The sequence below is a fragment of the Asterias rubens genome, chromosome 14, assembly GCF_902459465.1.
Source record: "Asterias rubens chromosome 14, eAstRub1.3, whole genome shotgun sequence".
In the NCBI taxonomy this organism is placed as follows: domain Eukaryota; kingdom Metazoa; phylum Echinodermata; class Asteroidea; order Forcipulatida; family Asteriidae; genus Asterias; species Asterias rubens.
The window spans coordinates 8,766,351-8,778,426 of NC_047075.1; the positions used below are offsets into that span (position 1 = coordinate 8,766,351).

Genomic DNA, 12,076 nt, shown 5'->3' on the forward strand with positions numbered 1-12,076 from the left:
ACCAATATTGTCCAGTGTATTTTTCATCCAAGCCGATACTTCGCATTTTTACGCACAAAGCATCATCTCGAAATTAGATTCTTCATTAGATTGTAATATCAACGCCGTAAATGCAACGTGGCCTAGGTTTGTTGCATCAGTAAAGACTCAATCATTCGCCAAACACGTGTACAACAAAAGTAATAGGCCCAATTTCATGGTTCCCCTTTTAGGCATAATTATACACTCACTGCCCAGTTTTAAGAAAACCGGGATGCATTTTATAAAGCATAGCCTTTAAAAATGGACCCGGGTCTCCATATTTCAGCGGTTTAGCGGCACTTAATGACATATTCAATGTGTATCTATATTGTTATCTTGTAATGCCACATTATTCAGATTCGTGCTGCCAGTTGTTTTGGTGTAATAAAAATGAATGGAAAAAAAAAAGTTAACGTTATTTTTTGTTTTTATAAGGAAATGACATCGCTTAGAAAATAATTACTCAAATGTGTCCAAACGGATCGATAAACCAATGACGTCATGCATCGAAAAGGTGTGTCAATCACGTGACCAAATTCCCTGACCTAGTCGTTTGATGCGCCAGACGCCCGTGAGGTATCCAACGTTGAAGCTGCGTTGCTCTTACATTAATAGTATACGTGTAACACAAAACTTGCTGTTTTGATCAAAGAATTATTTTTATCAATTTAGCGGGTTATATGGAGTAAGCTTTCTGCTAACATGATCACCATTCTAGACATCAGTCACGTGATGGCTCTTCTGATTCTGATGACATATACGTGCTTTGTCGGTAAGTGTCTTCACATTAATGACCATGCAAAGTGATAATTCATCTCATACTGTATACCAGTCAACATATACCCACGTCCACACATTTTTGTTTTTAATTTATGCTTCACTTATACAAAACAAAGTTGTTTATTTAAGAAGTTAAATGATTTTGCTGCTGCAGAGAAAAGGAGATAATAGTGATGAGGCTTCGTTGCTCAAACCAAACCAAAAAGTAAGAGGATATAATTAATATTTGCTATCACCTCGTGCTTAAAGCCATTACACGCTTTCGCTACAGAAAAAAAAATAAAGTTCACAGATGTACAACTAATTTACAGGGTTTACAGAAGTGAAAGACTTGTCTTGAAATATTATTCCATGACATGCTCTACTTTTTGAGAAAACATTAAAACAATACCAAGTCTCGATAGCGAGAATTACTGATTTATTTTAAACACATGTCATTGCACGGCGAAACGTGGGGAAACAAGGGTGGGTTTTCCCGTTATTTTCTCCCAACTTCGATGACCGATTGAGCCTAATTTTTTACAGGTTTGTTATTTTATATATAAGTTGTGGTACAAAAAGTGTGGGCCTTGGACAATACTGTTTACCGAAAGTGTCCAAAACCTTGGATACCATGGCAAAATGAGAAATGGATCGAATTTGTAATAATGTGTTTACCAATCTAGTCGATAAGTGGTAGCGATGGATTTGAATATCCTTGGCTGCTCAAACCATGCAAAGGAGAGGATGGGATAGATTGTTTGATCCGTTGAATTTTAAACTGTGTGTGTGCTGGTCGTATAAATGTTCGAGTTTGGCGTTCCCATTCTTAACGGCATGAGATTGTAATCTTATGCCGTGAATAATTAAAATGACGGCATGGAAACGTCAAGGGTTGCGCTCTCTATCGAAATCTGAACGGAATCACACACAACAAATTCCCGTGACAAAATTGTCATCATGTTAAAAATTTGCCGACAGCGCGACTGATTTTTGCCGTCATCTGCTGCGGCCGTTAGAGGGTTCGTCAGCGAAAATTGACGGCAACGCTCGATGACTGACGGCAAATTACAATTTGTAATTCGTAGCGTGCCCATTCGTAATAGTGCGAGCCAGCCTTTACCTACTTACCAGCCAAGTTATCTATTGAGACTTATTGCTATGCCAACAAAAGCGTACGGCGGTACGGGGTTGAGAGTAGGAAGAGACGATCGTGCGATGTTCTCGCTGTACAATGTACTACTGTACATACAATGTATACGTTGTTCGTGTATGCACTGTGTGCAGAACGCCGAATCATGCCGCACACCGGGCCGGGGCACACTACGCAACAGCCTTGAATCAAGGCTATAAACTTCGCTGCGCTTAGTCTGGTTCCCAGACCCAAAAATCTCCGTCCAGGCTCTGTCGAATTTAGGGTCCGATATCACCCAAAATCACGTGACCAAAAAGGAGGAATTCCTCCTTTTTCAAAGTTATCCGAAATGTTCCGAACGTGTTGTCGTCAACATTCGGACAGTATCGTTGATGTTCGGTATGGAATTGTAATGTCAGTCCTGTCGGCCGTAGATCCAGGAGTTTTTATGCCAGCTATTGTTATTTATAGCCATTGCAGGCGTTGTGCCAAAATAAAGCGTTTGCAAAGCGATGCGACAAGCTCAAAATATATAAACCTGGGAAATCGCTCCGGGATCTGGTAAGTTGTTGTCCTTTTTCTTCAAAAATATTTTTTTCAAAGGTGTTTTGACATGAGTGAGGATAAAGTTTCATGATTTTTGAAAGTCGTAAAAATGGGGCAAATCTGGTGACTAGCTGTCGAACCAGTGTTGAACCAGATTGTCATTAATTGCCGATCAAAATAATCTCGTAACCTTCCGGCCTAGCGGCCGTCGGGAGGAGGGTTACGTTATCGGAACGAACTAGTGCAGACATGGTTTCCCTGGAGATGACCCCGACCCTGACAAGTTGCGTCATGCACTATTTTTAACCGTGGGTTATACCTGACCTAAGATTCTTTGGTCAGGGGACCAGACTTCAGGGGACCAGACCGTTCTTCAACGGCGGACTGTCCGAGGTCCTTATAGCAACGCTGTATTATGCCGACCAGTCCGCGCCTTGTCTGCGGAGGAACGCTACGGTGGTTTAGACAAAGTGCCTTATTTTTTTGTATTTATCACAAAATCCAATTGAACTTTTTAAAATTCAATGGGAATTTGTGATTAAAATAAGTTAAACTATACATTCAGCTTTCGAGGCACTCGTGAGTATTGCAATTTAATTGTGATTGACTGAAATGTTGAAATCATTTCACCTGATTAAAAGCAACGATTTGTCCCGGTTTTCAAACTTCAACCTGCATTTTGTAGCAGTGCATACGTTTTTGAAGACAACTACACGGTGGTTGTAGGAATGAAACAATGTGCTCAGACATGTAAAAGAAAACAATAAACACATGAACTTCCGGGGAAAAAAAGGAAGTCGAATTGTTTAAAAAATATGTTCAGGCATCGGCGGAAACGTATAGTAGCAACCGTTCATCTGAACACATCAACAACATTTCAACAGTATTAACACATTTCAATTTTTGCTTGGCTTACTCTTTATATATATATTTTTTTCAGGGTTCCTTTAAGGCGAATTGACTGAACTTTTTTATTTTTGTTGTTGTCTTCAAAAGCTCACTCCATTGTTTTTGCCAGAAGTATTTGTTTTATTTTATTTATTTATTTTAAATCTTTAGATATACACAATAGTTACAAGTTGTACAGGGGCTTCCAATGTTAAAACGAAAGTATACAAACTGTCCACAAAAGATGTGTACAACCAGACCCCTGCCAACGATAACAAATATAATATTATACAATATAAAAAGGTGATTGCACTGAAACATTTAAAAATCACAAAAAAAAACCCATTAAAACACAATCAAAACCAGACTATTGAAAAACAAAAACTACACCCACAACAACACACCGCAGCGATAAGAGGAAGGGGCAACAGTTTAAAATAAAAACCATAGAATGGATTACAAACCCTCAAAAACCAAAATAAAATTGGCACAGAGAGCACCTCACAGATCCACGCCAAACCCACTGGGCCCGAGGACAATCATAGCAGAAAGCCTACCCCAAATACCACCCAAAAAAGTACAAAGTAGTGATTTGTATCATCAGTAAAGTGTATGTGTTTGCAACAGATGTTTTTGCAAATGATGGACCTTAAAGCTACTGCGTCAGATTTCCATTGTAAATTTTAAAGTGTAAGTTCAATTTTGTCTCCGTTTTTATGTTTGTATTTCAGCGAACATTTGCACCGTTGAGAGCCGAAAGATGTCGTCTTACTACGGACTGGCACCCGAGCCGGATCCCGGTCATAACAAATACCACTGGGTGAAATCAGCCATGGAGAAACTTCAAAGGGGATGCCCGAAAGGCGCCATTTTAAAGGCAGTGGACACTATTGGTAATTACTAAAAATAATTATTATCATAAAATCTTCCTTGGTGACGAGTAATGGGGAGAGGTTAATGATATATAACATTGTGAGTGACGTAGTTTGCGGAAAAAAAAGAAATTTTCAACTAATTTGATTTCGAGACGTCAGATTTTGAGTTTGAAGTCTAGAAATCAAGCATCTGAAAGCACACAACTCCGTGAGACCCTGGTGCGACAAGGGTATGTTTTCTTTTATTAACATCTCGAAACTTCGCCGACCGATTATGCTCAAATTTTCACAGGTTTGTTATTTTATGCATATGTTAAGATGCACCAACTGTGAAGGCTAGTCTTTGACAATTACAAATAGTGTACAGTGTCGTTAGAATGAGGTACTGTCACGAATTTTGTTGTGAATGCTGTCCAACAACTGTTTAAGAAATGAGAATAAATCACAATTTATCTTATTTGGTTCTAAGTCGTAACCGGTACAATATCTGTCACTGTCGAATGTTGATCTTCGAATGTCGAAGCTTCATCCCAAGTTTGTAATTTCGGCACCATTTGAAGAATGTCCTTATAAAAGACACACCAAGTTGATCTAAAGGCAGTGCACACTATTGGTAATTAGTCGAAATAATTATTATCATAAAACCTTTAGTGACGGAGAGAGGTTGATAGTGTAGTTTTCGAGAAAGAAGTAATTTTCAACGAATTTGATTTTGAGACCTCAGATTTGGAATTTGAGGTCTCGAATTGAAGCATCTGAAAGCACACAAATTCGGTAGACCATGGTGCGACAAGTTTTTGTTTTGTTTTCTTCCTTCTTTAATATATCACAACTTCGACGACCGATTGAGCTCAAATGTTCACAGATTTGTAATTTTCTGCACAGGTTGATATACACCAACTGTGAAGACATGCTTTGACAATTACCAATAGTGTCAAGTGTCTTTAAACTAAGCAACTTTGGTCTTGTTAGAAGTGTGTTACATCCATATAACCCATTATTTGCAACGTCCGCGGGTCTTGACGTTGTGGCAATTGTACTTTAAGTAGTCTTTCAAATTCATGAAGTAAGTTTTTGTATTAGAGTTAAACCAAATTAATTGAAATGAATTTATTTTAATTGAATGGTTCACTAACAGCAAATTAAAAACGTCATTGCAACCAGAGTCAGAAAACAATACAAAACAAATTTCATAAAACATTTATCAAACACAAAGGTATACGAAAAAAAAACACACACACACACACACGCACCCACGCACACTAAATAGCAATTCATTGAAAAATAAAAAAATAAACCTTGATTGAACACGACTTAAAGCCATTGGACACTTTCGGTAAACAGCATTGTCCAAGGCCCACACTTCGTGTATCACAACTTATATATCAAATAACAAACCTGTGAAAATTTAGGCTGAATCGATCATCGGAGTCGGGAGAAAATAACGAAAAAAAACATCCTTGTTTCCGCACGTTTCGCGATGTCATGAAATGTGTTTGAAATAAATCCGTAATTTTTTAATGTTTTCTAAAAAACAAAGCGTTTCATGGAATAATATTTCAAAAGAAGTCTTTCACCAATCCCTTCTGTAAACCCTGTAAGTTATTTGTAAATCTGTGAACTTTATTTTTTTTTTTTTAAGAAAGTGTCCAAGGGCTCTAATCAGTAAACGAAAAGCTTATAAAAGTAAAGGTTTTCCCGGCCAATTACAGCAACAAATCATCCCAGTTTAAACATGCATTCAAGTTAACGCATTTCAAATGCAGCCAGTCGTTACTCTGCAAATTGAATTTCCGGGATGTTATTGTTGTTATTGTGTTTATCTTTTGTTGATTTATTCACGTTTACTTTATATTATAGTTTGTTCCGTGGACCTCGATGAGCCTCTTGGTATGGATAATGGAGACATTCTTGATACCGATCTCTCTGCGTCGACGACATTCGCTGATTATGTAGCTCACAGAGGTAGACTTAACAGACAAGGTACATTTTAAGAATGAATGCAATGTTAACGAGTGCGAGTGTACACTCTAGAAACCCCTGGGTCAAAATTGACCCGGACTTTGGGTGCCAGTGGGCCAGACCCATTTCTCGTGTCATTGTGTCCGGGAATCCGAGTCAAAATTCCCATTTTTAAAGGAACACGTAGCCTTGGATCGGTCGAGTTGGTTTATAAAAAGCGTTTGAAACCGTTTGTTATAAAATGCATATGGGTAGAAAGATGTTGTAAAAGTAATATTACAATGTTGTACAAAAATATGCCTCGAAATTGCGTGGTTTTCGTTTTACCTTATCGACTAAATTGTTGACTCCCATAAATGGCGACCGTATTAGTTCGTGACGTTAAAGGAAAACCGTGCAATTTTGCGTGATTCTTGTGTGGATCATTATATTCTACCTTCAAAGCATATTTCTAACCATTATGCATTGTATAACAAACGCTTTAAACTCGTCCGATCCAAGGCAACGTGTTCCTTTAACAAAATTTCTGGTCACAGTGAATCGGATTTCTTGTCACAGTGACATGATATCCGGGTCAAACATACCAATATAATGGGCCCCAAATCTGGGACATTTCTGACCGGGAGTTTTTAGAGTGTATGGGAGGGGGTGGCAGTTAGCCAGAACACGACTTCTTTTGGGGTGGCCAAATCCCAAAACGTATAGGGCCTTGATTGTATGTGACTTGATTCAGTATAATTATCATTAAAGATACTGCCGCTGTCCAACTTCGTACTAGTGAAATGGAATGCAGGGAGCCCCTGGTGAATCACCTTGTTATAGTGTATAAACAATTAATGTCATTGGCAGGGGTCTGGTTTCACACATCTTTTTGATGACAGTTTTTGTTTTACTTTTGTTTTAACATTGACAGCCCCTGTCGAACTTCTAACTAGTGTGTACGTCTAAAAAAAAAAATGATTACACTCAACCCAATTGTGTATAACACATTGTGAGAAACGGCTCCCTCTGAGGTGCCATAGTTTTGAGAACGGTGTAAGTTTTCCACGAATTTGAATTCGAGACCTCAGATTTAGAACTTGAGGTCTCGAAATCAACCATTAAAAGGCACACAACTTCGTGTGACAAGGGTGTTTTGTTCTTTAATTATTATCTCGCAAGTTTGATGACCGATTGAGCTCAAATTTTTACAGGTTTTGTTAATTGTATGCATAAGTTGAGATACACCAACTGTGAATGCTAGACTTTGAAAGTTACCAAAAGTGTCCACTGCCTTTAATGCAGAGGAAAATACAAACAATCGTTTGTTTACATACTATTACGTTAACCTATGTTATAACCAAGGTGCGTGGTGCGCATCAGGTTCAGATTTGACTCCATGGATACAGGTCAACTTCAACGCTAGAGTGTACATCACTGGTGTGGTCACCGAGCGGTCATATTACGCCGTCAACTACGTTTCGACCTACAGCGTTAAGTACGGCGACTCCACGTCCTCCTTGATGTACGTGACAACTTCAGGTGGAAGTGCTCAAATTGTAAGTACCGTAGAATAGGCAAAACTTATAACGTGTATTCTCGATAACCCAAACAACAGATTAAGACTGTCGGGTAATTATCACATCCAGAAAGCATCCAAACAAAGTGTTTAAAACCGGCCAAGCACATATTTATTCCCTTCGTTACCCCCGTTGTTAACGCAACCCTGGCAATAGTATACACATATTGACTGCTTAATTTAAACCATAGCACTCGATCGATTGCTATGGTTAAAATTATGACTCCCAAAGTGATCCCCGGGGATCACCGAGGTAGTCATAGTTTTAACCTTTGCACCGAGGTAGTCATAGTTTTAACCTTTGTAGGAGTAAAAGCAGTAAATATTTGTTTAATAACACCCCAAATATTTATAAATACTGTACTATTATTATTAAGTTACAGACTTAAATGCTACAATCCACGGACGACGCGAATACAGATTGCGAAAACTTTTACTGTGCTGTATGTAGTGTCATGTAATCCGAAATGGTTACATACTAATAATTTATCATCATCGTACACGCAACGGACGTCTGGGTACTGCACGCCGTGTGATAGTCTTCGGACTAGCGCACGGTAAACCGATGCACTATCACACGGCCGTCGTCTAGTAAAACAAAGACATATCATGTGACGCGCTCTAAATCAATGAAAAGGCAGAATATTGGTAAGGGGCAGAATATTTCATAGAGCTGCTTAAGCACAAAATTTTGCTTAAGCCAGAAAACACTTGCTTAGTAAAATCAGATAACCTGCCAAGACTCCACTCAATTGTTATGCTAAGTATTACTAAGTTTAAAACAACAGCTAAATACCAGTCACAAGCAATGTATATGGCATGAAATTTGGGTTAGTAACATGTGTAAAATAAGCAAGCTAATTTCGTGCTTCAGCATTTATTTTGCTTAAGCAGCTCTAAAATGGCCCCTGGTCAGCTCTTGAGGTATTTCACTTTGTCTAAACTGCCTACCGCCTTGAGGAAGAGGCGTGTATTATGTATTATGAACACAAATATTATGTTGCAAACGATCAACACATCCAACTCATGTATTATTGCTACCAACCATGCATACCATGGTTTGTTTGTTTGATGATACATCCACCTGACACAAATAACTTTGTAGTAGATGAGTTGCGACGTTGGGACTACCATTTTTATTCTATGGTCTGGTCTTGTTGCTGCCGCATGTCCAGGTAATCCGAATTCAGCACAACCGAATGTGCAGCCAAGGCTGACAGTATGTGAATATGCTAAGCGTGTTTGGACCCCCCAATTTGTTTTTAATCAAAAGTGCACGCACTTTGGTTTAATAATGCGCAGTCCCATCATGCATCACACCCACACCGCACCATATTTCTATGCACTGTACGCATGTCGTACTTCCTGAACCAGAATCTGTGCAAGCGATTAGTCCATCCCTGCGGTCTTGGATAGACTGCTGGCCGCTGGGACCGAGCGAATTTCGCAAACTGAAATTATGTACAGTACGCTGATAATATTAAATTTCAAACCTCTTTTTAGGTCTATGTCCATTATGACTTTTAGTGACCAAAAGTATCTCCAAAAAGCGAGTTGTCGCAGGTCTATCAATCCAATCTATGGAGTTGACAATGACAACCGCCATGTTAATTTTTGTTTATTTGTGGCTTGATTTCATTTTGTTAACAGTTCACCGGTAATTCTTATGGAGATGCTCAAGCGACCAACCGGTTCTCGTCAGTGTTGTACGCCCAGGTTCTGCGCATATACCCGGTTACATGGGAACTGGAAGCATCCTTATGTTGTTTGCGCTTTGAGGTGTTGGGGTGTCGGTAGAGTCGGCAAACCATACGTTTGCGGTTACTTCGTTTGAGCTTACCGAGTTGAACCATATCTTCAACAGTCACGTACCACCCTCTTCACAATTTGTTATGTACCGACCGCCGCCTTCACAGAATAATAGAGTCACATACTTATGTACTTTGTCCCCCTTTTTAAAGGATAATCACGGGGAGAATATCACGCAACAATAAACTTTACAAATTGTGTTGAAGCTTTGCATGGTGTGGGAGATAAGAGTAACTATAAATATAATTATGCGGGTACAACCAGGGCTATAATCTCTTTGAAGGAGTGGTGGCTTGACGTTTTAAACAGTATACTCTGCTCGTCCTGAAGACGAAGACTAGCAGAGTACATGTATACTGTTCGAAACGTCGAGACCAAACCGGCTCTTTTCAGAGCCACCACTCCTTTAAAAGAGATTTTACTCGTGGTTGTACCCGCAAGTGTACTATTATACAAATATTGACTGCTTCGAGTGCTATGGTTAAAACTATGACTCCCGAGGCGATCCACGGAGCGTTCTATTTTCCCGAGGCGAAGCCGTGGGAAAATAGAACGCTCCGGGGATCACCGAGGGAGTCATAGTTTTAACCATTGCACGAGTAAAAGCAGTCAATTATTTGTTTTATAACACCCAAACATTTCTAAAAACTGTACTATTAAGTTGCAGACCCGAATTATACAATCCACGGACGACGCAAATGCAGAATGCGAAAACCTTCACTGTGTTGCATGTACTGTCATGTAATCCGAAATGAGAAAATAGAATTAGCTGTTGCAAACAACTTACCAACCAAATGGACCGAGAGTATAAATGCAAAAAATAGTTAATGGCCTGACGTTTCGACCCTTGCAGAGTCTTTCTCGAAGGCTAAATGACAACACAACAAACATGAACAGGTAACTAAGTGAAACATAAGCAGTGAAGTGGAAATACATGAATGGGGTTAGAAAGCATACATAAAAAAGCAGGGGGTGTACAATGAATAGGGGGAAAAAAAGGGGGGGTGAAGGGAAGGGGGCTGGCTTGACCACAAGTAAGAATATGGAAACACAAAGGACAACATCAAGGGTGGTGAGGTTGGGTAAAAAGTAATTTATATTAGTGAATGAGGCTCAGGCTAAAAGGCTATGGGGAAAAAAGGGGGAGACGGCAAAACAAAAGGTTTATTAATCCGAAATGGTTACAGACTATTACACATCACATCATCGTATACACGCAACGAACGTCTGGGTACTGCGCGCCGTGTGATAGTCTTCGGACTAGTGCACGGCAAACCGATGCACTATGACACGGCCGTCTTCTAGTAAAAATAAGACATATCATGTGACGCGCTCTAAAACAATGACAAGGCAGAATATTGGTAAGGGGTGTTATAATCATATTTAAATTTATATGTACTCCAATAAACATCCCACACACATATGAACATCTAATGTACTATAATACGCTAGTCTGATACATTTGGTTCGCCAAGTGTTTGTTCACTTCTAATCGCAAAATGCCAAAACTCTCTAGATTGACAGTTCTGGGTGAACCAAAACCGTTAGTGCGTCGCAGGAGTCGGACAAAACAGCCTCAAACCATTGCACTGTGTTTTCGAGGTTTAAATGCACTAGACACTATAGGTTTTACTCACAATATTGTTTATCATAAAAACTTACTTGATGACAAGCAATGGTGAGCTGTTGATAGTATAACATAATATGAGAAACGGCTCCCTCTGAAGTAACGTAGTTATTTGATTTGAATTCAAGGCCTCAGCAGCTGAGGTCTTCAATTCAAACATCTGAAACAACACCATTTGTGTGACAAGGGTGTGTTTTATTCCATTATTCTCTCGCAACTTCAACGAACAATTGAGCTCAAATTTTCACGGGTTTGTTACTGTATGCATATGTTGAGATACACCAAGAGAGAAAAGTGTTTATGACAACTTAACTAAAGGTGCACAGTGTCTTTAAGTGATTAAACAGCCGATATTATATAACACCCAAGCAGATCCTTGCCATTTGATTGGAGGATTGTCCGTCACGTGATAGCAAATAAAAGTACCATTGCACGCTGAGTCACTCACCGTGCTTTTTCGTTCCATCCGAAAAGTACCATTGCACGCTGGGAGCGTGCAATGGTACTTTTCGGATGGAACGAAAAAGCTGAGTAAAAACATCACTGCGTGCGCGTGTCTTTGGTAACGCAGCAGGTGTTCTGCAAGAAGGCATAGTAAAATTGCTAGCATTCGGCTTCTACAGTTGAAATTGTTTGTTTTGAAAGTTGTATCTTTCAATCAAAATTACAAGGTTCTACTAGGATGTTATATAAAACAAATAATGAATGTTTTTCATTCGTGCAAATAATGAATGTTTTTCATTCGTTTTTCATTCGTTTTTCATTCGTTGAAAGCTGGAATGTTCCATTCAACTCGGCTCCGCCTCGTTGAATAGAACATTCCAACTTTCAACTCATGAACATATTCGCACCATTGCACTCATAAACATTCATTATGTGTATATTAATTGAAGATT

The 12,076-nt window shown here is 39.2% G+C and overlaps 1 protein-coding gene across 1 annotated transcript; it reads left to right on the top strand.

Annotated features, from left to right (window-relative positions):
* Nucleotides 1–736: 736 nt before the first annotated feature.
* Nucleotides 737–9,810, top strand: LOC117299090 (lactadherin-like). Its single transcript, XM_033782515.1, has 5 exons — nt 737–793; nt 4,081–4,242; nt 6,085–6,207; nt 7,531–7,724; nt 9,395–9,810. Exons 1-5 carry the CDS (start codon nt 754–756, stop codon nt 9,539–9,541), a joined length of 666 nt encoding a protein of 221 aa, XP_033638406.1. The 5' UTR covers nt 737–753; the 3' UTR covers nt 9,542–9,810.
* The last annotated feature ends 2,266 nt before the right edge of the window (nt 9,811–12,076 follow it).